Here is a 25,591-nt window from a genome sequence, read left to right as displayed (position 1 = left end):
AACGTTGCACCATGGTGTCCATAAACCACGTGACCATGAACGCTCTCTTATTCTAGGCGCCCTCATGATCGCCCAAGCTCTCCTCGCCGCGGTACGATTAAAACGGCTCACGGAACTCGGTAACCCGAACGCTACCCTCGCTCTCACCCCCGGCCCGTTGACCTTCCATCCTGCATGCGCCTGCGAGATATTCCCGGACGACGGTGACCACGGGGGGCTCGTCCGTAACTCGTCGTCGCTGGAGCTGGTCGCCAGCGGGTCGCAGTCAAAATGAACAGCTTCCAACATCTCTTGATAGCAATCACTATAATTGCTGCGGCGATCAATGTCGATCACTTTGACAAGGCGAGCGATGCCGTAGACATAATCGTCGCGGACCGCATGCTCGCAACGTGAAAGGTAAACGAAGAAGCCGAGGCTTGAGACGCCAAGAGAGCCAAGTCTGTGAGTGCGTGCAAGGAGACACCGCGCTGGAGGCTGACTACGTAGCCAACCTCCAGCTCCGCCCGGATCCGCCCCTCCGAGGGACACGCATAGTAATCGATTTATCCACGAAACTATCACGCCATTTTCAAAACAAATTTAGCAGGATTATAGGAACATACAATGGGTCCCAGCAGTATAGTTATCTCATATTTTATTTCCGGCGTGTCATAACCCCTTTAAACTTTGCCGTGGCGTCGATTGTTGATCGATATCCAAGTGTGCAAAGGCACAGAAATGAGGCAATTCAGCGTGTCAAGGAAGCTTTGATCACACCGCGAGACCGGTGAAACTTGCTTTAGACGAGTTGTGCCTTTTTCCTGCGGTACTACGCTTTCATGAAAATTTCCTCGGTTCCCCACGACAAATCCCACCGTTTACACAGTGTTTTGAAAAGCTCCTTCTGTGGATGACGAAGAACAAGTAGAAAACCTGTCTTCAGCACGCGGCCGCCAGCCTCTGCAACACCCCAATAAACTTGATTTGGCTGCATGTAAGATGGCCGCCCAATAGCGATATCCGCGCCACCTATTTAATGTGGTAGAATTTTGAGTTAAACTCGCAGTTCAGCCTCAAGTATTATATAAGTTAATTTATGTTTACAACTTCAAGTTCAAAAGATAGTTATTTGTCAAGGTAATGAGGTAATGAAAATTTGAAATCCACATCCCGGGCGTGCTTAATTTGGTATGTCCATCCGATTTCCAAGTACGATTTCGATCCGGAATCCGGAGCTCACTCGTGTTTACGTCGCGTTCTCGCGGGCTGCTCAACGCGTGTTCGGCGTGTTCATGAAGTTCGATTTTCGCGTATTGAAATGGATGAACGCTATAACTCCGACCGCAATGAACTGTAAACCAAGCCCATATTGATCCGTACTCGTCTACGCGATGGAAACATGGTCCACGAAGTTGGAACTGCCGGCTGACAGCGTCGAGTTTTGCCCAAGTCAACCGGAATGCTTTGTGGTCGGCACCTACAAATTAAACGAAGTAAGGTCGCACTCCTAGTTTTCGGTGCCGTTAAGCGCGAAACACATGTACGACGAAACCGTCCGATCCGACGTGCGAACTGCCGGAATGAACTTCGGGGGCGAGGGTTTTCGTGGCACCGGAGAGCGTTGTAAACCCTCGCCTCCGACCGTCGTATTGCCTGATCGGACGTCGGATCAGACGGTTTCGTCGTACATATGTTTCGCGCTTTAAGAGTGTGTTGCAGCTCGTAAGCGCGCTCACGAGTGCCATTGAACGGAATATATTCGTGCCTCAATCTGACTATGTACTAATCCCCGAGATAAACCTCTTACGTTATGACCATCAACCACAGTAGTACTGTACTGTCTTTTATTTACGCATGCCCCAGAGGTCGCTTTTTTCTCCTTAGAAGATTAGCCCGTTACTCAAAATTCGTACAGAAACGGGTTGTACCTCTCCCGCTCGTGGCTTTGCCAGAAAGTAGTGACATGTTTCCCTCCGACCCGACGCGCAAATTGTCTCGATGGCAAAGGAGCTTTGCCAATGCTGAAGTTAATTTTTCCCTCCTCCTCAGTGTATCGCCTTTTCCCGCGAATAGGCCGTGACGAGATTGTTCGAGAAACTTTGTTGGGCTGGCTGGCTGGAGAAATGGCGAAGAAGCGGCACAATATTTTGCTACTTCCGAACCATGTTGAAGCGTGTCGCATTAACAGTAACGATCGAAGCCCCAACACTGGGTGGGGTAAAGAACCGACCCTCGATCCCTTCCATTCGTGAGCCTCGCTCTATGAAACCTAAACCCCACTTCCTCACTTTTACCGTGGCGTCTGGGACAGCTGGCCGACTCATCGGTTCATTTAGTGTTTATTTTGTCGGCTGTATCTGCATGTGGTAACGTCGTAAGTATGCTTCGTGTCGCACCACTTCAACAGTGCTGGGTTTAAGGAGCTATGGCTGTAATCAATAGATGCGGAGTACAGCAGGTGCTTCTTTGGCCGTAACGTGCCCCCCAGCCGGTCAGCTTACGAGAACTCGGACAGGAACGATGTGGGACGTCACGGTGCTAGAGATGGCTTTATGTATTTGCCTGTTTTATTGATGCTTCTACATCACATCACCGGGATTGTGATAATTCGACTTGCTTCATTGGATGTTTCTTAGCAGTATTACGTTTTCTTTCTGGTGACACTTTAAAGGCTACTTTGCACACTTGCGACTGCTTTCGATCGAGTGTATTAAAACTTCTTGCGATTTTTTACGAGGAGAGAACACTTGTGGAAACACTTATGACTTCTGTTTATTTCCTACTTTCATTGCCCATGGTCCTTTATTATTGCCTGGGAAAGCCTTGATAATGTTATAAATTAGTGGTCTCCAAACTGTTTGGCTAACGGGCCGATTGGCGATTTGTCGCGGTTTTGAGGGCTGGAAGAACGGGGAGTAACGAAAAACGAAAGAAAATAAATAAACCTAGATAAGCATTTAAAGAGAAAAATGAATGTTAGAGTTAGTGTATAAAAGCCCTAAGGGGCATGAATAGATATACTTTCATTTTAAAAGTAGTATTTAGCTAATTATAACATTACACTACAATTGTGACCTAGAAAACTCACCAGGCCTGAATCAAAGTGCATGAGAACTTTGGCACATTCGTGCGGTGCAAAATACTAATGGAAATTATCACACTAACACTGAAAAAATGCAATGGTTGTGACAGAGAACACTAAGCACAATGTGCATACACGTGAATGCAAGGGAATTTTAACATAGTTTCACTGTCATGAAGCAGGTGACTCAAAATGGTGGCTGGTGATGGCAATGTTCCATTAAAAATATGGCGGGTGGACTCGCATTCCGATGCAATTTCTATCATTCTTTCTGGCATCTTTGTTTGCCTATTTAAAGCATGTCACTGTGCCGTTTCTTTATATGCCTTTAATTTTGCACCGTTAGCAGCGGGTCTGCTGGAAGCGGGTCGCAGGCTGGGCTTCATAAAAACGACCGTGACCAGACGTGGCCCAGTCTGAAGACCAGGGTTTGGAGGCATCTGTTATAAACCACCATTTCTCGTGTATAGTATGGGCATATGATCTTGCAAATATTGCAAAGCCTTCGCTTGAGTGGAATGCAGTTCCAGTGCCCCCTCATAAATGGTGCCCGCATGTTCTCTCATCGTAAGAGATCGCAAGAACTTGGTCATAAGTGAATGCAAGCGTGCGAACTAGCCCTAATACGATGGAGTTCCGTACACACCACTTCTATATTCATTTTCGTGCTCTACCTTGATATGTGGAGCGCAAGCTTGTCTACTTCTTGCACAGGGGTTGTGATGATGTCAGAAGGCTGAGCTCTTATTGGCTGAACGAAAAAAATAGTGAGTAGACCTCTAAACATGTAGCATCAAAGTCTACCCGCTACCCTTTCAATCAAAGGCAATCAGAACTCTCCGTCGTTCTGTTGTCACCACATCCCCTGCACAAGAAGCAGACAACTTGTTCTCCGTGTAGAGATTTCGAGGACGATAACTGATGCATTAGACTTCCGTCGTGCCTTTTGTTTTCAGGAGACTAGGAACCGCAATGGTGCCGTAGTCGCCTTTCGGCGCACTGGCGACGCTTGCGATCGAGTGGGCGTTTATGAAGTGCCAGGAGTCTTGGACTTGAAGTGGTCGCATGACAACCTCGCAGTTGCGCTCTCGGATGGCGCAGTTCAAGTCCGTCGTCTGCTCTCCACTGACAATGGTGCGGTCAACATTGATACCATAGCCGAGACTGGACCGTCTGAAGCCGGCTCGTTGGCCTTGGCGGTCTGCTGGAATTCAATGTGAGTCGTTACTTTCTTTGATTCCAAGGATTGCCTGATCTATCCAGATTGTTATCATCAAGTATGCATGTCATAAGATGCTGCGGTTTAGGTTCAGGCAAGCTGCTGTACTCTTACTGTGCCACCTCAGTAACTGGGGAAAACAACAGCAGTGATGGAAGTGCTGCGCCATTTGCACCAAATTGTGCCATGAAAGAAAGTCTGCTATATCTTGCGCCAAATTGCCATTTTTGCTAAAAATTGCACCACACCTGTGCCAAGATGGGCTTAAAGCAAAACAAATTAGTCGTACTATTGATCGACCCTACTATTCAGAGAAGTAGAAGGAAAGAAAAATTGTTACAAATATGAATTTCTCAGCGTCTCTACTCACCATATAATTTGTTTTGTCTTAGGTCAGAGTACAGTCGAAGGCTCAAACACATACAACCACAAACACACATACTAAAAGCACAAGTCACGGGACATTCGGTGCACTTGATTAGTTTTGCCGATGAACGAACACGCACAAGGAAATGACGAACGCCACAATGTCACGCTTCAATGCTGCGAATCAACCGGCCAGAGCCGTCGATGTCGTGGCTGGTTGATCACCGACATAGTCTAAATTTCCAGACGACGTCATCGACGTCGGGAACTAAGAGTCCCGAGAAAACGTTGCAAAATAGTAGAATTGCCGATTGCAGCTAATGTGATAAAACAGGACCAGGATCTTGTACTCCTGATAAGATCACTCGATTACCATGTCTGCCACTTGCCTTCGTTCCGTGACCGCAGAGTACTGTATCATTTGCACCGCTCACATCAACCTTCGCCTCTCGAGCTCCACCTCTTCCCATCGGAACGCTAGGAGCAGCGACTGACCTGGGGGAGTGCCTGGTTTAGCGCAATAGGCACACAATTATGCCCGGGATTATTGCAGGTCAAACTTCTTTGTCCTAATTGTAAATTAATCTCTAATTAAAAAAAGAAAACAGCAGATAAAGAGAGAGAAGAAAACAAGGGTCTATATATATTTAAAGAATACGATAGTCACGGTACAGCTGTCAATCGAAAGAGCAGCGAGCTTTGATGTAACTCTGGTTCCTACGCCTCTAAAAGGCAGTGTCACCTTTAAAGCGCAAGTGTAGACTTTATAATATTTTTTGGTGGTTGTTTTTGCTGTTTGTGATATTAGAGTCTTGAGTTTGGTAGGTTGGTAGGGACACACTTTTATTGGTAGTCATGTTAGTGAATATGCTGATTCTTGCTGGCATTTTACAGAAATTATATTTACAGGCTAAACAAACTACTGAGTCTAAAATGAAGAGGGGACAGAAGATTTATCCCAATGAAGTGTTGCACTATGATTCACTTTTCAACCATTTTTTTATACTCATTGTAAATGAAACCTACTCTGACTAGAGCCTTATTTAAGAATACTGTTCCTTTTGTGTCCTATCTATTCTTATCACAAATAATAATAAGTAATATGCTTGAGTATTAAAGAGGAACTCTTCACCACTATCATAAATGAGCTCATTGAAATGCAATCACTTTTTCGCTCTCAAGTGATGTGCTAACAGATGTTGGCATCTGCTCCAAAAACATCAGTGGCTGCTCCAAACCATTGTTTTGCCTGCTACAGAACCTGCTACAAAAGGTCAAATGCCGTTTCCATCACTGCAACAGATGGCAGGCTGAGTTTGAGATGTTTGCTTTACCTTCTCCTTGGTCACTTTCCTTTTGCCTTTAGTTTTGGGGCTTCGTCCTAGCTGTCGTGTCCTTTCACAACTTTGTACATAACTGGGGCTGGCAAAAATCCCAAGAAGAAATTCTGCTATGATACATGTTACTGTATATCTGAGCCTGAACTCAAACAAATGTTAACCCACTCTATGTTTTCGCAAAACAATTTGTAAAGAAGTTAATTAGGTAGTCAATTTAGCTTTTCCACAATGTAGTGTTGAAGTTGCTTGAACGTCGTCGTGCACGTTGAATTGCGTCCAACGCCAAGCCCTCGTCTCTTGCACACGTGCACAAAGTGACCATGTAATAACGCTTTTTCCACATGCTTCCTTTTTTTTTTTTAGAACGTCTTTGAAGTTTTGATGTGGAAATGCCATTCAGGGAGCCCGAGAAGCTCACCACAAGCTACTCCAACGGGGAGGTGTCTGTGCTACGGTTCGCGGAGTCAGAGCTGGAGCACGAGCGGACGTGGAGCTGTCACGACTTCGAGGCGTGGACCGTCGCTTGGGACTCGACGGATCAGCACGTCTTCTATACCGGTGCGTATTCGCGACTCCAGCGACCTATAGGGGGCGCCACCACCAAACAAACATGGCGGCTGAGTCCAGGTCGCGTCGGATCGGCCGCGCCGCCTGAATGGGTGGCGCATTCAATTTAACAAATTTTCTTTTGTTGAATGCCCAATTTTATGGGTATTTGAACTGAGACTGTTAAGTGTAGCCGGTGCGCATAAACTTGCCGAGCATTGTTTTGTTTTGCCGGTGTTTTTTGTTCTTTTCATGTCAAACTTTCGTTTCGGAGACTTCGATAAAAACCGAAACTATGGGCTTCGGAGAAACGGTAATAGACTCTAATTAGTTTTGATCATCTATGGAAAGCGGCGAGGGCTACAAAATTGTTCCACCGAGAGTAAGTTTTAGCTAACTCGCATGCCTCGACCATGCGATTTATCTGTCCGCGAAATTGAGCTTTTGTGCCTGTCCGCGTTTCAAGAAACAGCTCCAGTCGTGTGCTCGGTCAAGAACACAGGCTGCAGGGAAATAACAAAAATTAAGCAAGCGCTTCTTGAGCCAAGCAGCTAGCATGTCAACTCACTGGCGCTTCACTAAGCGAGTGATACTCGTATTTCAATTCAGGTTTTAGTAGCAATCGAGAAGTCATTTTGACGAATATGCGAATTATGTATTATATTACGTACTATGCCCCACTAAAGCGATATTAGTATATTCTTCGGGTTGAAATATGAACTTAGTTAACTAACTATTAGGTGAACTGCTGAATAAAAGTATATTTGACAGACAGAGAGATACTACTTAAACTTAGCCAAATGGTTCTAGCCGGTAGAACGGAGGCGAGTGCAGACAAACTGAAGAGAGTCTTCATTGGAGATTCACGCAGAACCTCTCTGTGCATTGAACTTGACTTCGAATCCTGAACGGAAAAAATTAGTATTTTTTTGTGGCCGGTCAACCTGAGCAATGTAGACGTATATTGCTGCTGGCTTCGACAGGGCTTATAATATAAATATTGGAGGCGCGATAGATCCTAATGACGTGACAGCTTCTAACTTTGCGAGACGCGTCCCCCACCTTTTGAAAGCAGATAATTTCCCTCATTAATCATATGCAGCAAGCAGGTTTTCTGAATCAGGTAATTGCGAAATTAGCCCAACTCCTTCAATGTGGTCTTTTTCGGCGAAAAGCCGCTAAGATGAATAGCCAACGCACCGGCCGGCGTTAGTGGCTAAACTAACCTGAGGCTAATCGAGCACAACCAAACTCAAGGAAAGCAGCTATCGAACCTTCCCATTCACTTGACTGCAACATTGGTGTTCCCTCCAGTGAAACACTTCGTCTGTCGACCTCAGTCCACTGTTCTACACCCTTATAAAGAAACCACTTATCAGTTACCAACCAGTCGTCACTTTGAATTATTAGAGACAGACGAGAAATCAAAACGTTTTTCTGTGATTCCTCCTCATCCAAAAAATTGAAAGCACGCGACCGTGTGTTGTGGAGTAAACCGGCTTTCAAACACGTGATGGAAAGAAACAATCTACTGAGGCTTCACCACACTAATGAACACTCAAGCAAACTTAAGAAATTTTCGGACCTTCGTCAAATTACATTGCTTGCCGCCGCGCCGACAGCACGTGTCCGCGAAAGCCATCAGAGACGCGGCGGGGCGCGGAGCGACCTGGACCGACTGGTTCCCGGTTTTTCCGCTTGGCGGCGTCCGTTTTGCTGGAGTCGCGAATAGTCGCTGGGGGCAGGCTTCACTATCCAAAACGCAGTTGTATTAGCGTGCAAGCTTCAAAGCAGGACTGCGGTTACCCAAGTACATTGGCACACCGCAGCCCAGAGTATGCCCAGTTAGCGCAGTTCTTTGGTCCAAAATTTTGATTTTGTTCGAGAATTTAGGGCCTCGATGAAGCCCAGAGAAGTCAATCTAGAGCAAAACTTTGTCTTCTTCGGCTGGACTCTGGATACCTCGGCCCTAAATCGCCAAACAAGTGCCAGGCTTAGGCTTCACTTCTGGTTGTTTGGTTTTCGTGCAGGAGCTTTGGGGCCTAAATTGCCAAACAAGCGTCAGAATGAGGCTTCGCTGCGGAGGCATGCGGTTTAGAGAAGCTCGTTTTAGTGAATTCCGTTTTAGCGACCCCGGCTTATCGAATGCCTTTATAGAGAACGCAGTTTAGAGAAAATGGCGTTGAGCTTCCTTTTAGCGAATTCGGCTGCCGCGAAGCGGCGTGTTTGGGTTAATCAAGTGAGCTAACAATTTTTTTAATGAGCCGCCGCAGACTGCCGCCGCGAAGAGGCGGGAGCCTGCGGGGGGGCATGGCTTAACATGCGCACCAGTGATACACGCGAGAAGTAGGAAAGCTTTTTTAAAAAGCGCCCCCTTTTCGATAAACGGCGTTTTTCTAAACTGAGGCTCTGCTCTCTCTAAACCGTGATTCGATAAAACGTGCCCGTTCTCTAAAACGTGCTTCGATGAAATGACATTCGATCAACCGTAGCAAACCCGCTTCGCGGCTGGTTGTTTGGACGATATGGGGCATCTTTGGCTCGAGTATGGCACTTTGGCAATTATGTGGCAAACCAGAGGAAAGCCATAGAGAAGCCGAAGAAAGCAGCACACGGTGTCCTCCAAAAAACATTTACGTTTCCATTGTTTTTTTATTGTGGAAATGAACTGTGCATTGCCGAACGTTCAGTCGTAATGCTAGCAGTCCGAAGCAGACGCCGAAGTTTCAAAATGAACCATGAACTCGTTCGAAATAGTGCGATTTTCGAAAAATTTCAATGGGAAAATGGGGTCCGTTTTTGGTAATGGTGCCATTCAGCTCCACATATTCGAGAGCTCCCTCGGCCGCCGTTTTCCCATAGGAAAGTTCCGAAAACTACTTGGAACTTTTGAATCAGATTGCGGTCGGTTATGAAACTTTGGCATCTGATTCGGACCACTAGCGTTAGATTAAAGCGCGAAACACATGTACGACGAAACCGTCCGATCCGACGTCCAACCGCGCAATACGACGGTCGGAGGCGAGGGTTTTCAACGCTCTCCAATGCTACGAAAACCCTCGCCTCCGACCGTCATATTGCGCGGTCGGACGTCGGATCGGACGGTTTCGTCGTACATGTGTTTCGCGCTTAAGGCAAGGAATGAGTGTTTGGCGACGAAACTTTTATTTCTGCAATTAAAAATACACTAACTTTTTTTTTTGCAACATTTTATATTATGACATCATCTGTCGCCTTCTACCAAAGCCACATTAGGCCCGGGACTGCCAAACTTCTGCCAGTTAGGCGTTTCTCTGGCATTCTTGCTGTGTGGGGGGTGAAACACCAAACAATCTTTTTAGGAAGAGGATTCCATTCCTTGATGGTCTTAACAAAGAGATAACTCTTAGCCCATTCTGTCCTCGTATGGACCTCACCTACCTTCTAAATGTGATCTTCACATTAAATATAATTTACAGCATTACAGCAAGCCTTTTTACATATAGGATCCGAAAATGTGCCAATGAAAGGCCGGGCTTATGATTATTCATTTGGGAGCAATATGCTCGATAAATTGCAGAAATGAAATAGACGTAACACATTTCGCCCATTCGTGTCCCGAATTGTCATAGGAAGGAATTGCCCTATGTGACCAATTGCCCTGCTACGAATTGTCTTTGGACGAACAGTACCACTGTCCCATGAACCATGTGATGGTTAAACAATCTCTCGTTTAAGGCACCCCCATCCTCGCCTTGCTGCAGTATGATTGGGGGTTTACTCAGGAATTAAAACTAGGGGGGTGTCCGAATTTCCAGGAGGCTGGGGGAGTGTAGGCCCAAAAAGGCAATTTCTTTTTTCTGTTTACTTCACTCTTTTTTCGCGTGTGGCCAGAGATGCGTGCGGGGTGCCCAACAGAGGCTCTGTAACTCTACATTCACCTTGACATTTTAAACATTTATTGAAGAAGGCATAGTATTTTTAAGGAAGCGCAAAGTAAAGCAAAATTCAATGTCAGAAAATATCAGTCACGGTATCAATGCTGTGATACCGCAGTGATTGTCAATAATGAATATGTATTCAATGGGCAAACCTGTGCTCTGTCCACCTTCACGTTAATGGGACTAGGAGTCCTGGAGCTAAGCAGCGTGGAAAAGGGGCAACGAAACAGCTTGTGCTCTGATGCTACTGTGATGTACTGTACTGTGCTCCATATAGGGACCACTTTTGAGCGAGTACGCTCGAAAAAACGTTTCGCACAAAATAATTTATTGCGTTTTTTGTGTTTCTATTTTTGTACTCAGCAGATGATTTTTTTCAAGGGGCACCCTTAGACAAACTAGGGGTGGGGTGGGAAAATCACTTGGTATCACTGCAGCTTCTTGCACCCTTGCCCTTTGACCTTCTGCCCGGCACGCGTGTGCAAGGTCATCGCAGACGACAACGGGTTTATCGCCGTCGCCGGAGCTGATCGCCAGCAGGTCGAAGTCAAAATGGGCAACTTCCAACTTCCCTTGGAGGCAATTACTCTCATCGCTGCTACGATTATTGTCAAAGACTCCGACAAAATGAGCGATGCCGTAGACGTCATCATCTAGAAACCGCGTGCTCGACATGCAAAAGGAAGCGCGAGACGCCGAGAGAGCCAAGTCCACAAGTGCATGTGATCGGACGCTGCATGTTGGGTGAGGTGTCCCACCAAAACACCAAAACACAGCGGCCTTTCCGAGTGGGGGCGATTCGAGGGTCCATACAAAAATAGATTTAACCCTGAAACTATCGTGCCACTTACAAAATAAATTTAGTAGAATATAGGGACATACAAGTTTATCATCATCATCATCATCATTTATTCCTTGAAGGCCCTTATGGGCATCGTACAATGTACGGGTACAAGCTGGAGGACATTGTTATATAAAACAAAGAAACGGGGAATAAACACGCTCAAACACTCTTGGAAAAAAACAACTCATTAAACAGGAAAAATACAACAAAAAATTTTTTACATACATAAATAGAATATGCTATTAGTGGTATCTGCAAATGGATATCCCATACTTAATTTCTGGCATCTCCAAACCCTTTTAAAGAAAACACTCAACTAGAGAAACTTGTTTTTGTTCTTATATGGCCTGGATAGAAAATATGTTGCATAGGAAACGTTTTGTGAAAAAAAGTTTTACAGTCGCCAATTGATTTTTCGGACGCCGATTTTTCAGACACGTTTCATTATTTGGACGTTTTCACCGAACCGTCACTTACCCCAGAGACTTAATGTATAACATTGACCGAAATTTTGGATGTCATAAACCTTATTGCTCAATATTTCTGACATAATTTGTGTGATTTCCTCAGTTTACAGCCACAAAACAGTCACCGCAATAGCACCTTGAGTTTAGTTGCCACCATTTTGGTTGTTTTGATTTTACCCTGTAACCTCGATCGCTAAGCTAAGTTGAGGCTATAGACGAGTTTTCCGGTTCCGCTATAGCCAACGTGGCCACCGTCTGCCCATTCTTACGGTTCTTCCAGTTGTTCCTGTGGCGCGTGTTTTTCAGGTGTGACGGCGAGAAGAGTGGCCGTTTGCCAATCTAGTGGTCTTCGAGCTCGATGGTTCTTTGCCGATAACATTAGTATTGAAGAGCTTGGTGGACTAAACATTGTCTCCAAGTAGTGCTAAATGGCGCCAACTTCAGCTTCGCCGTTTGTGCCAACAAAGGCACCGACAAAGCGCAGCACTGCAATCAAACACATCAACAAACAAGTGAAAAGCGAACAACATAAAGTTTAAGTTGCACAAGAACTTAAAATTGACATTAAGCAGGTGGAAAGTGGCCAGTACGAAATGGAATATGCGCGAAAATTTTATAATTTGGGGGGCTGAAATCTATTTTTCGGACCACTTGATTCTTCAGACAATTTCGGGGTCCCCTCCGAGTCCGAAAAATCGGTCGGCGACTGTGCCGCATTATTGCATTAAACTGATTTTGACTATCAGCTTGTGCTTCTTTTTGGCGCTTTTATTTCGGAACTTGTCGAGGGTGAAGCATGTCTCAGAATTGCTCCTGACTCAGAATTTCTGTCACAACGTAAATATTGCGCTAACTTCTTTATTTTTTTTTTTTGTGATCTATATTTGTTTTTTAAGCGCTTCAGAAAATTCCTCCTAGAAGAGTGCTCTTCTAGGAGGAATTTCTAAGCATGCTCCTATTTTGGGAAGACACCCCGAAATTTACACCTTGCAATGTAAATATTAGACCAAGAAAACTTTAAAGGGAACTACCGTAAAATCCTGGTGGATTGCCCACCCCACTTTCGCTAAAAACTGGATACATCTAGACATGGGCCCTTGTCCGTTCAAGCCGGGCGCTTAATGTATAATTTCTAGAATTCCTAAGTTTGGGAAATGTTAATAGTAGGCGACTAAACGAGGTGGGCGCTTCCGATGCATTTTACGATAATTATCTTGTGACGCACGTGTCCTCTCCAGGCACATAACATAAAAATATATTTGGGGGGACTCATTGTTTCTTTAAGGCTGTCTTACCCTGTACAATAGAACAATGACTAGAATTTGTGAAAACAAGGCACGTTTGGAACATGAATATTTTGCCCCTCCTGGCACGATGATGTGGTTCGAGAAAACGGCACTCGGAATACCGATCGTGCAGATGTTGTCTTGGTGCAGTGCCTCCAAGTCCAGCGAGAAAGCACACTCGAGTCTATGCTTTTATTTCCTTCGATTAAGAAGTAATTAATTACCTAATCATACTGAATGTTAAAAATCTTCCTCAATGGTAATCATTTTGGCACGAACCACTACGGCATCAACCAATTTTCTGTGCGATGCATAGTCTTCGCAGGAGCAATTTGTCCCGTGTTTCCAAAATTGCCCTCTACAGGAACAATTTTATTGAAAGAATGCATTATACTTCAATATTGCATTGTTTTGTTCTCTGCAAAGCAAGAATTTTGCTGTGGAGAAGTGTTGTCGTTGATCCAAGTCGAGGTTCGACCCGTGTGATTAGTGGCAGTGCCTTTTTTTTTCCAGGCGGTGACGACTGCCTCTTGAAAATTTGGGACACAAGATCTCCCGAAGGGGTGAGGACAATTCGTAGGTGCGTTGCCGTTGTTGTGCTTTGGGTGTTCGATATCTGTTTGCTCACACGTTGAGCCCGTATGGTGCTATACTATGTAGTATATACTATCATGCTGACAGCTCCTGTAGTTGGGAGTTACGCAGATACGGTAAGTTTCTGACTGCAGCCACCTGGACCGACCAGTAAGCTGTGTTTTCTTTCTGGTTAGAGGTCGCTCTCGGGCTTTGCTGCTCTAACTTGTGAGTTCCCTAACTGGGTCCCTAGGAATCCAAGGGTTCCCCAAAATACCGTTAAGGTATTCCCTAGAGCTCCCAGATTCTCTAGACCAGAGGTGCACAACCTACGGCCCGCAGGCCGCATGCGGCCCGCGGGCCGTATGTTGTGCACTGTACTTTCTGTGTGGCCCGCGGCCCAGCTGAGCGCAGAAACCGCTTACCATGTCATTCAATGCACTGCGGTCGTTGACTTGGCAGAAAGCATTCGAACCCGTTGACCTACTTTTCTCAGAGTTCTCGTTTCCGGGGGGAAACTCCGCGTCCTCAGTTCAAATATTCCGTCTCCACTAGAACCACAGAAAACAACAATACAAAGCCTGTACAGCCATCCAGTGTGTTGTTATGACCCCTAACAGCGTCCCTCCCCTGTCCTTGTTCCAGTTCTTCTTCCTAGGAGGCTACAGCCCTCTCCCCTCCCGTTGGGACATAATCAGTGACAGCTTGTTGCCAATAGAGAAAAACTAGTCGTGTCACGCTTGGAGTATGAGTGCACTTCCAAAGAAGAGAAAAATCGACTAGGAGGGCCGGAAATTCAACCAGGAGTGGACATGGAGGTACTTTTTCATTGAGAACGCATCAAAGTGCTTATGTCTTGAGTGTGGAGAATCTCTCGCGGCTCCTAAAGAATACAACGTTCGACGCCACAACGAGACCAAACACGCCCGCGACTTCAGCGCTCTTTCGGATTCGGAGGGAAAAACAAAGTCCGAGGACTAAAAACGGAATTTGCTTGCTGAGCAAAGTATTTTTACAAAAACAAAGAACACATCTGAAGCAGCCACGCGGGCGTCTTTTCAGATATCTCAACAGATCGCTCGTTCAGGTCGTCCGTTTACTAATGGTAACTTCATCAAGGAATGTCTTATGATTGCTTCTGAGGAGATGTGCCCGGACAAGAAGTTGGTTTTCCAAAACCTGAGCCTATCAATAATGACAGTACAATGACGTGTGCATGACATTGCCAACGATCTATCAAAACAGCTGGAGAGGAGTTGCAGTCATTTTGTCTACTACTCTCTTGCTTTAGATGAGAGCACAGACATCAAAGACACAGCACAGCTGCTTGTTTTCATCCGTGGTGTGAACGAAAACTTCGAAGTGTCTCAGGAGCTGGCAGAGCTTTGCTCAATGCACGGACGGACTACGGGAAAAGAGATCAGCAAGGAGGTCAAAGACGTCATCAAGAAGCTCAAGCTATCATGGGAAAAACTCGCAGGTGTCTGCACCGATGGAGCCCCAGCCATGATGGGAAAGAGAAACGGAGCCGTTGTTTTATTTCAAACGTTCAGTGGTGTAGAACTGAAGCAATATCACTGTGTGCTTCACCAGGAAGCACTCTGTGCCAAAGTGATGAAGTTTGACCATGTGATGAAGGTTGTGACTTTGGTTGTCAACTTTATATGTGCTCTGGGATTGAAGCACAGGAAACTTAAGAGTACCTGAAAGAAATGGATAGTGAGCAGATGGGCATCCCGTATCACACTGAAGTTCGCTGGCTAAGCCGTGGGAATGTTCTGAGTCGCTTCGTCGTGCTGAAGGCCGACATCATCGCTTTCTTGCAAGAGGAAGGGAAACACATACCAGAGCTGGAGGAAGAACAATGGTCGTGGGATCTGGCATTCCTCACCGATTTTTCAAGCCATCTGAACACGCTTAACATAGCTCTCCAAGGAAAAGACCATCTCATTTCGGACATGGTGAGCACGATCTTCGCGTTCCAGGGAAAGCTGCGCCTCTTCAAATTGCAGCTTGGGGGTGGAAGCATAGTTCACTTTCCAACCTGCCAGGAGCTCTTTCCCACCGGCGAAAATCGGAAGACGGTAGCTGCGACGTACGCTCCAGAGGTTGAGTACCTGCTGTCCGAGTTCCAGCAAAGATTCAAGCCATTTGAACGTGAGAAGAGTAACTACGATTTGTTCCGCGATCCGTTTTCTTTAGCACCGGAAGACACAGGTCCGACGCTGCAGCTAGAGCTCATTGACCTCCAGTGCTCGCCAGAACTGAAGAGTATGCATCATGAGTCTCAGCTGCTTGACTTCTATAGAAGCCTTGCCAGGAGCAAGTACGGAAACCTTGTGGACCACGCATTGGAGCTCGCATCACTTTTTGGGAGCACATATGTCTGTGAGCAGACGTTCTCACTGATGACCCTCAACAAGAACCGTCTTCGATCTTCTATGACGGACATGACTCTGCGAGATGTGCTGAAGACGGCAACCAGTGCGATGACGCCAGACATTGAAAACCTGTCTGCAGCAAAAAGGTGTAACGTGTCACGCTAGGTGCGGCCCGCGCAGTTTCCAATAAAGCAATTTTTAGCCCACGTCATTTTTGAGTTGTGCACCCCTGCTCTAGACTCTCCCTGCTTCCAATAGAAGGGTTCTTCCAGTTTCAGCACTACTGTATATTCTAAAATATCCCAGTCATATATTGATGCGTAACAATGTGACAAACACCCCCTGGTATGGGGATTACTGTTTACAAGGTCTATCGACTTCTGCACTGCTTCATTGCATTGGCAATGACACCAGAGGGTGGGTTCCTCGGCTATCAATCGAGAGAAATGGGGGTTCCTCAAGACTGAAGAGTTTGAGAACCCCTGCTAACCCCTGCTCTATCTAATATTTCTATCCAATTATGGAACCGATCCCAGCTGAAACCAGCTGGAAAGGATTCTACCTGGGACCAGTTTCATAATCCAGCTACAGCTTAGACTGATTTTCACCCGGGTGATTGGAGTCTTCCTTGCATTTAAAGGGGCTCTCCGGAGCGTTCTGCGATGGTCTATTTATGGCGGTAACTGAATCTACAGGCCCTAAGGATCCTAAAAATCATAAAATTACGGTCATGCGCGGCGGATTTCCCTATTAAAATTGCTATCGAAGTCCCGGGCACGCCCCCTTTTCTGAGATGACCCCGGAAAACGGGAGGGGCATCTCTTTACGCGTCAGCCAATAGCAAGCGAAGGATTCCGGCGTCGCTGCGGATCACCAACGCGGCCGACCGCCGACCCGCGGAGGAATCTCTCCGGACTTTGTGTTTGGCAGTCGTCGTTCGTCGCACCGCACCGTCGCGCTGCTACTGCAATACGCAGTCGCATTCCACAGATGACAAGGAAAAGTTTGACTCGTTGACGTGGAAGGATCGCAAAGCTGGCTTCGGAGTCGGGATTCACGGGAAGAAGGAACATGTGTCCCGCAAACGCACACCTGCAGACGCCCCGGGAAGCAGACGAGCCGACGCGCCGACGCATCACCCCCTAGCAACAAGCTTGCGAGGAGAAAACATAGTTCGCTGGTTTTGGAGCGGTAATTGCGGACTATGTTTCCCGCACCACAATCAGTTAACGTTTTTCTCAAACTCTAATTTACAACAAGCTTAAAAAGTGTTGCAATAATAACGTTCGCATTCACCGCGAGATGCAGCATTTCCATTGGTCAAGTTTTAGCGATGGGCAGGGAATGGGGGACTGTCTTCCAAGAGAAAATAGTTCCGATATATTTCTTCTGCCATCTGCTTAATAAACAGTTTTGTAATCTAAAACTTTGTATACATTTTAACTTGCACCTACTACGCAATATAACAACAAAAACAGACTATCGCAGAAAGCTCCGGAGGGCCCCTTTAATGTCTGGAGACAGCGTAGTCTCTCGAGATGATAAATCAGATTCGGCGTGCTTGCGCTCTCGTGTTTGATATGTTTTATCGAAGTACACCTCAATTAAATCTTTTTACCTTGCTCTCTCTCATTTATCACGAGTTAGAGGGGATGCACCAATCCTCTCTCTAACCCTTTAGTGGATGCTTGTTGTGAGCCGTCGTGATGTAATGACTGACTAAACTCGTATACTGCTGTCTAGTTGTGTAAACACATTACACTTGGTGTCTGGCTTTCCAGGCACTCCATGGGTGTCACTGCGATCCAGTCTCATCCCAGCACGGCCCATCTGCTGGCAACCGGAGGGTAAGGCTGATTGAACGCCGGGGCCAAGGCAGAGAACCACATATTTTTCTCGGTTCAACCAAGAAAAATGTTTGTCATGAGAAACTCGACAAAGCTCCTGAAAATGTTGTGAATGCATTGTTTGTGGCAAAGTCATAAGAGAAAGCAGTGTCCCATAGCCTCATGCCCAGCATGCAAATGATGAGCCTTGATCTTTTTGTCAAGACTGTCACAATTCTTTCAGCTTGTAATGTTGACAAGTGAGCTGCTCACTACACTAAAACCCCGTTATAACAAAATGGGATATAACAAACTAATGGATATAACAAAGGAATTGTAATTCCCCTTGCTTGCTAATAGTGGGAAGAAATGGACATTGGCTATAACAAACTAATGGTTATAACAAAATAATTACGGCCGCTCTTTCAACTTCGTTATAACAAGGTTTTACTGTATTTGAACTTGACACTTAACGACAAACCCAATCAAACAAGGATAAAGATAGTTCTGACGCGTGGTCATGTAATTACAGCTGCTGTGCTCCAGCCAAATCGCCCATTCACAGTGGAGACGCCAGACACCGTCTTCTTAAGGCAAACTAATGTCTCGCTTTGTAAACATTCGCACGACAAATTCGAAGGCACCCCAACCAGCTCAACGTTAACAAAGTCTTACTGGAGCATTACAATGCTCAGGAGTTTTATTTAATTGTTCCGATGACTCCGATAATGATATTCAAAAGTGGCACGCTCCATGTGCATATGTGCCAAAGGAGTATCAGGTATCATTGTCAGAGTTTCCGGTGTGGTCTATTTAAGCTCGCCAGTATGGCAGCCCGGGAATTCTGGCTACTGCCATTTCATTCTTGCTCACTAGAGTAGACTCTCATTAATTCGAACTTTAGGAAGCCACAAATTTCGTTTGAATTATCAGAAATTCATCTAAATATGATGCAAGATAAAATTGTGATTCGCCATATGAATACATGAAAAGTACATGCAAAGCAGATATGTGATGATTTTCTCCGCGTAGGCCGACTGATCATAAGCAGATATGCCACTCATGAAATATTTGTGAAATGTATGACACAAGTTTATTTATCCCTCAAAAATTTTGTTTATTGTTGACTGTTTAGACAGCACGTGACAGCTCAAAAAAAAATTAGGTTCGATAATCAGGACAAGAAGTCTAATGTTTACTATTGAGCAGGGGACACGTGAGCAATGAAAATGGACACCGCGGCAGTTTTCATAGCATCTTGCGCGGACGCTGTGAGGTGGACTTATGCCATGCCGCCACGTCACAGCTTCTGCGCAAGGTTCTATGGAAATTTCTGCGGGCTGCCCGTTTTCATAGCTGGTGTGCTTTGCTTGAGCCCTGTAGAATGTGCTTCTCACCGAGCACTGGTGCACTGCGGAAAAGCAATATCTGCAGAAGCAAGCTCCATGGGTGTTCCCTCTCCGCAGTGCACCGGTGCTCAAAAAGGAGCGCACTCGACGGGACCACGAGAACAAGAAGTGTGAATTAAACGAAAACGCAGTTGAAGTTAAGTGCCTTATGAATACATTGAAAACATGGTGGGCCAACCAAAATATTGAAATTTGAATTTACCAGAAGTACGAGATATCCTTGTTTGAATTATCGCGAGCCTACTGTACAGCCATTCATTCTTATGTAAATCTCACCGTGCGGACTTCCCCTAAAATCATTATATCAATCTTTAACATGTGATTTTCCCTTGTGATAGTTATGCTCAAGACTGGTGGCAACTGTTAACATTCATTTGCTCTACTAACTGCTAGCTTCTGGTTAGCTCAGTTGGTAAAGCGCTCCACTAGTCTTGGAGAGGTCCTGGATTCGAATCCCGGACCGGGCAGATTTCTTCAACGGCTGCCAGTTACCTAGAGGGAGCGAGTTGCACTCCATTTCAGGCGGAAGTCAGTTCATTCTTCTTTACCTTGAAGTCTCACCCTGAAATCATTATATCGATCGTTCTGGTTTCTGCCTTGAACTCAGCTACGACGAGACGGTTTTCTTCTGGGACACGAGAACGACGCGAACTCCGGTCAGAGAGTCCGCCGTCGGCGGCGGAGTGTGGCGTCTGAAGTGGAACCGGAGGGACCCGCGGCTTTTGGCCGTGGCAGCAATGCACGGCGGTGCCTGCGTCCTGCGCTACTCTGCCGACTCGCGTAAGGGCCTACTTTGTCTGACCATCCTTGTATTTAAAAGTGTCGCTGTCACGAGTCGGAACACGCGGTCTTACCATTTCCGTGAAGACGCAGGTCTATTTTTTGGGATGGTAAACAGCTGCCTTGGTGGTTCCAAAACACATGTTAAGATATGTAGAGGTGGGAATACTGTTCTTATTGTAGTTGCCAGATAAAGTCCTTTCCTTGCTGTGGCTGTGGGCAGCGCTACCAGGCGACTCTTCAGTCGGTGCTGAATGGGTGTGGTAGAAGTGCTTGTCTTTAAAACTGTTTCTTTCTCCATGCCATGTTATGTAGAACTTGACGCTTGCATTACGTGCACTGCTTGGACACGGCTTTGTCATCGATCCTAATTTCGTGCCTCGGGGCAGCAAGAACGGTTCTGTAAATGTCTTGAAAGGGAGATATTTCTAGCACAGCGTTTAAGCGGGTGTTTATCTTGTGCTTAAAGTAAACGCACCAAACGGGAAGCGCATGTGCGCGGGTGCCATGGTAACGGGTTTTTGTTTTGTTTTCCACCTTAAAAGAATTCTGAAAGATTGGGGTGCTACCTTAAATTCACAAAAGAATTTTGAAAGATTCGGATGCTACTGTAATGTTTTTGAAAATCAGAGAACCTAACTTCGAACTCCTTCTTTAAATCCCATGTATCAAAAGACTCTAAAGACTTTTGATGGCAGAAATTTAAGCAGGGGGCTTATGGGTCGCCGCTTTGTACCGGTCAATTCTTATGTTCACACCATTGAAACTGAAAGAAATCAAGAATTACGAGATGACCAAAGAACCAATTCTGATTTGCCATTGACATGCTAAAGTGAGGGTGCCCAACAAAATACAGTTTCGTGACTGCCATTAGTTTGTCAAAAGTGAAACTGCTTCTTGAAACTCCTGATGGCACTGAATTTGGAAAAGGGTCTGTTGGTGAGCTGCAAGCAACAATAGTGCATCCTCATTGGCTCTTGTCTGTGGTGGGCTGCCTTCCAACACAACTGTGTTTACAATCTTTACGCAAACGCGCTCCATAGCATTCTGCGTCTGCCTGCCGCATCCGAAAGCACCACCCTTACGCAAATGTGCGCAGGAGTCTTTACTTGGCTCTTGAAACCTCTTACGTCGACGCGAGTTTGCAGTATTGAGAACCACCTGACATAAGTGTGGCCAAAGTGTGGTTGATCTTTAAAACATTTTGTAAGCTATGTTTATACCCCCCACCTATTGCTTTTCAGAAACAGCCCAGTGTGTGAGTAAGTTCACGAAGCACGAATCGATGGTGTATGGAATCGACTGGGCCGAAGATGGTGCCCTGGCCTCCTGTTCCTTTTACGACCACAGTCTTTACCTGTGGAATGCTGGGCTTTAGTGTTGCTCTCATGTCTGTGAATGCAATGCAGCTAAACCGAAAAATATGTCTAGCTCTTGTTACAAATAAAGACATTTTTATTGCCCCGTTTATGCACTTCCGGCTTCTGAAGTCTCTTTCCATGCCTCGTTTGCCCGTCAACTTATTTGTTGATTCGACGTGGGAAGCGCTGCTGCTCTGTTGCTCCCTGCGCATTTCAGGAAATTTATGAAACAGAAACAGTGTTGGTAATGAAGCAAGTTCTAACTGTGTCTTTTGTTGGTGATTAACTATGGTCACAGGTTCTCCCACCGAGCTATGACCGAAGTATGAAATTGCTTTTAGAGGTGGATATTTAGAAATGGATGAGATTGTCTATACAACATTCTAATATTTGCAAGTCCTCAGCCCAGCGTGCAATCTCCTCAGCCCAGCACGTGCACTTTTGTCACTTCGAAAAACGAGCAAATCATGTGCCGTATGCACAAATACTGAAAATAGAACCGGCCAGGAGCCCTTTTTCCGAAAGGTCTATAGGCTCATTCAAACAATACGCCCCGTTACGATCCATCTGAAAATACTGCAAAGTGGCGTGCTCAAAACGCACCAGGCTGGCAAGCTTATGACTGATGTACAGTCAAACCCGGATATATTGAATTCAAAGGAGATCGTAAAATAGTTTGCTATATTAATAATTTTATATACAAAAATTTATTTAAATTAAGCTCGAATTGAAATTTCCCGGCGTCTTTGCTAATACTGAAGGTCGCAACAAACAGGAGCTTATCAAATAGAGCATCCAAGATCCTCTAAATACAGTAGAGCGTAGTTGGCAGAGACCACAAACACCGTCGCGCTTACACGCGCGGCTGGCCCGGGACCTTAATGCAGCATAAGCGACAAAATACAAAAATAATATAACAAAATGAAAGAAAAACAAAAAATGTGAGACGCATAAAAATAAAACAAAAAGTTAAGCAAGCAACAAAAAAGAAAGCTCACTAAATTTAAGCAGTAAAAAAAGAAAGGCAGAAGCTCGAGACACACCTAAGCACTTATGAGTTGTGAATGCGAAAGCATGCAAGCCGCTCGTCCTCTCCCTTTTTTGTCTGCTGCGTACCTTTCGTCGCCTGGCAGCGCGCATCCTCCCCTGGGCATGCTGACCTTGGACGCTCCGTGTTAACAGTGCGCTGATGGACACGCAGCACCATGGGGTGAGTGGTCGTGGAAACTGATGAGCACGGCGGCCAATGGGAGCCCCGTTGACGCGCTCCAGCCAATGGAACCGAAGGCGAAAGTCATAAGCTTAACACTGCTCCTATTGCGATCGTGGAAACTAGGAAAACAAAGATAAGGTGTTCGAAGTGCGACTGCACAACCGTTGTTCTCAACACACTTGACTTGCCGAAGACCTTTTATTTTATTTTTTATTATTTTATTTTGGGTTTTACCAGTCGCGCAGCATCAGCAGTGTTCGAGAAAAGGGAGCAGGCTACCGTTCAGACAGTGGCCACTCCCTGCTCTCCCTACGCGTGCGCATGCCCTTCCCCCTTGTTTTTGCCATCCTCCCCTTTTTTTTTACGGTCCATTCTTTTCCTTTTTTTTCCACAACTGCTCTTTGGCTTATATCTTACCGCGTGTATGCCAGTGATGTGATTGCTGCGCCAATTGCGCCAAACTGCGCCAAGGGACTAACCCTGCTACATTCTGCTACATTATGCCAAAATATGGGTAATCTGCGCCAAGCATGCGCCAAAGGACCAATTTCGGTCGCCTTTGAAAACCGAAACTAAACTGAGTACCGTAATTGAGCACATATGAGCTAGGTGGTGCAAGCAGACATCCGACACAAAGTACCATGCATCAATCGTTCATCCGGTCTTGCATGATTCTTACTGCCGTCTCTCGTCTCGCGTCTTTTAAAAAAAAAATTCAATGATAAACGTGGGCGTGTGCTGACGCTCCGACGCTGGCGTGCTGGGTACCAGCCATGCCGTCGTGCTGTGAAACGAAACCATGTTTTTGCGCGGCGGGGGTTACTTTATGGGCTGAACCACTCGCTCCTGAAAGCAACGGCCGTGGCCAAACTATATTTGGTCCCTGCCTGCCAGCCACCATGGTTGCGCGGCGTCGGGTGTTGCCATCCCCACATCACTGCAGCTATGGAACTTTTCAAACGTAAGGACTGCCGCATGTTCATCAACAATCCTGTTCTTGTTTAATATGCTACTACAAACATCCCTTTAGCTCAGAGAGTGCAGTGTCGAAGTATTGATTGCCTAGGTTTCTCTCGGTAGGCTTTCATTCGAGACGTACCCCGGTATGTGAAAAATCAGCCGCGAAAGATGTTGGGGGAGAAAAGTGAGATAAAGCAAAGAAGGGCTGAACCCGCACAGCCTGCTTATTTGCCTCGAGTTCAGTCGTTGCACAAAGCGCTCCAAGAACTTTTTGACCCTGACTCGCGATGTCTTGCATGAATGCGCTCAGGTTCTTTTCTTTTTTTCTGTGTTTAGCTTGTACCTCGCCTGCCGGACTGGCAAGCACGTGCCGCTGGACTGTTTTTTTTTTTTTTTCTTTGTCTTATGTTGGACAGTTACATTTTGCATACAATTCTGGGAATTGGTTGGAGACGGAGCGGAGTGGCATGGTTTCGATCGAACAGCCATCTCCGCTCGCGCGACAACTTCGCATTGCACGGGGAGACTGCTTCCATTTCTTATATTACTAGTCAACCTAATGATGTGATGATAGAGAGGTTTGGTAGATCGTGTTTTCGGGTCACGCTATTTGTAGCGGGAGCTCGCGCTACCCCTTCGATGCATGCTCTGAAGCGCGCGCCTGTAGCTGTAGCAGGCCTTTGAAAACGATCTACTAAAACTCTCTATTTACTACTAAACCGGTCATTTTCAAATAAATTTTAATATCTGCAGTTTCGTCCGATTTATTCGTATCATTTAACTGAAGCATTGCAAAATGTGTTATTGAAAGACTCCCAGGTGGTCTATCGTGACAATAACCGGTTGATTGCGGCGAGCAATGTGTCCTTCATTTGTCCACCACCTAAAATTAATATCTTTTTTTTTTTCTAAGAATATCTGCTTCAAAAGCCACTTTCGCTGCTCCGAAGAACTGTTTTAGCTGCTCCAAAAGCCAGTTTTTCTGCTCCAAAACTCTGTTTTGGCTGCTCCAGAAGGTGCTCCAAAACGGTTTTGGCCAATCACATCACTGGTATGCTGGCTTGGCGGTCTGCCAACCCCCGAACGCAGGCGGTGTGCTCTCCATTGGTGCAATCAGATTCCGGGGAGCAACAAGCTGCCGGGCTTCCTTCGCTATATCGATTGTCCCCGCAATGAAAGTTCGATAGAAAAAGACAACACTCCTATAGACCGACACGCTGTTTACAAACAAGCCCGCATTTGCCCACACCAGGTGTGGGCACTGCGCGTGCACAGAAACCAAATTCATGTGAAGTGAAGCGTCTGAGCATGCGCAGTGCCGTCGACAGTGCCACCACAGCTGCATGACGTCGGGGCCGCGTGTTGGTCTATAGGAATGCATGTGATTTGCAAGGGGATTTTCGGATTGTTTGATTTAAACAATAATTTGAAATACCTGAATTATATATGACCGAGCTCGACTGTAATACTATTACTTCCTGGAGATTGCATACAATCAATAGACTTGCCATTTTTATGGTATCTTTTGCGCACGCCACTTTGGAGTGTATTTGGAGTTTGATTGTAAGAGGGCATAATTTTTTTAAGCTGTCTATGACCCTCTCCAAACAGCGGCAATCAGTTCGTCGATCGACGTTTCATCGACAGTTTGTATATTTAAAAGGTTCCCGTGTTCATTTCATCGACACACCTCGCTACGCTTTGCCGAAAGCGTCATTATGCGCACATCACCTTGGTCACCAGCATTCGTTTTGTGGCCTGGCTTGCCGAGCCCTTGGCGGCTCTCGCGAGCGAAGTGAGGGCTGTCCGCTCGTAGTGCGGACTGTTTGAAAGCCTAGGATTGGGGTCTGCAAATTTATTTTGCCGTATCAGAGCTGCCTGGCCTGGGTTAGTTCACCTCGGTTATGGCATGCACCAACGTACAAAACGAAGCCATCACTTCAGTCCAATCCACTTGGCGAAAAAAAAAAAATTAAGTGTAGGTATATGTTTGTATTTTTAGTTTCGATTTTCTGTTTTTTTTATTAACTAGGTTT

At 45.8% G+C, this 25,591-nt stretch overlaps 1 protein-coding gene and 1 non-coding gene across 3 annotated transcripts; both read left to right on the top strand.

Moving 5' to 3' along the window:
• Positions 1–1,199: 1,199 nt before the first annotated feature.
• Positions 1,200–21,496, top strand: LOC8031468 (diphthine methyltransferase). Of its 2 annotated transcripts, none has more exons than XM_040212776.3 (7): positions 1,200–1,475; positions 4,021–4,280; positions 6,390–6,547; positions 13,566–13,615; positions 17,788–17,853; positions 19,849–20,021; positions 21,266–21,496. In XM_040212776.3, exons 1-7 carry the CDS (start codon positions 1,374–1,376, stop codon positions 21,285–21,287), a joined length of 831 nt encoding a protein of 276 aa, XP_040068710.1. In that variant the 5' UTR covers positions 1,200–1,373; the 3' UTR covers positions 21,288–21,496. The 2 variants fall into 2 exon arrangements, with proteins under 2 accessions (XP_040068710.1, XP_040068709.1); XM_040212775.2 differs by having other exon boundaries at positions 13,566–13,632.
• On the top strand, positions 19,634–19,708 carry Trnat-agu. The gene has a single exon. It is a non-coding gene; the product is annotated as a tRNA-Thr (tRNA).
• Positions 21,497–25,591: the final 4,095 nt, after the last annotated feature.

This window comes from Ixodes scapularis, unplaced genomic scaffold (assembly GCF_016920785.2).
Source record: "Ixodes scapularis isolate PalLabHiFi unplaced genomic scaffold, ASM1692078v2 PGA_scaffold6__148_contigs__length_123643588, whole genome shotgun sequence".
In the NCBI taxonomy this organism is placed as follows: Eukaryota; Metazoa; Arthropoda; class Arachnida; order Ixodida; family Ixodidae; genus Ixodes; species Ixodes scapularis.
This window is presented reverse-complemented; position numbering and strand designations above follow the sequence as displayed.

Coding starts and splice junctions, on each gene's coding strand:
- LOC8031468 (XM_040212775.2), top strand. CDS start 1,374: ATGGAAACATGGTCCACGAAGTTGGAACTGCCGGCTGACAGCGTCGAG. Junction 13,633..17,787: donor GGGGTGAGGACAATTCGTAG/GTGCGTTGCCGT, acceptor CTGGCTTTCCAG/GCACTCCATGGGTGTCACTG. Junction 20,022..21,265: donor GCGCTACTCTGCCGACTCGC/GTAAGGGCCTAC, acceptor ATTGCTTTTCAG/AAACAGCCCAGTGTGTGAGT.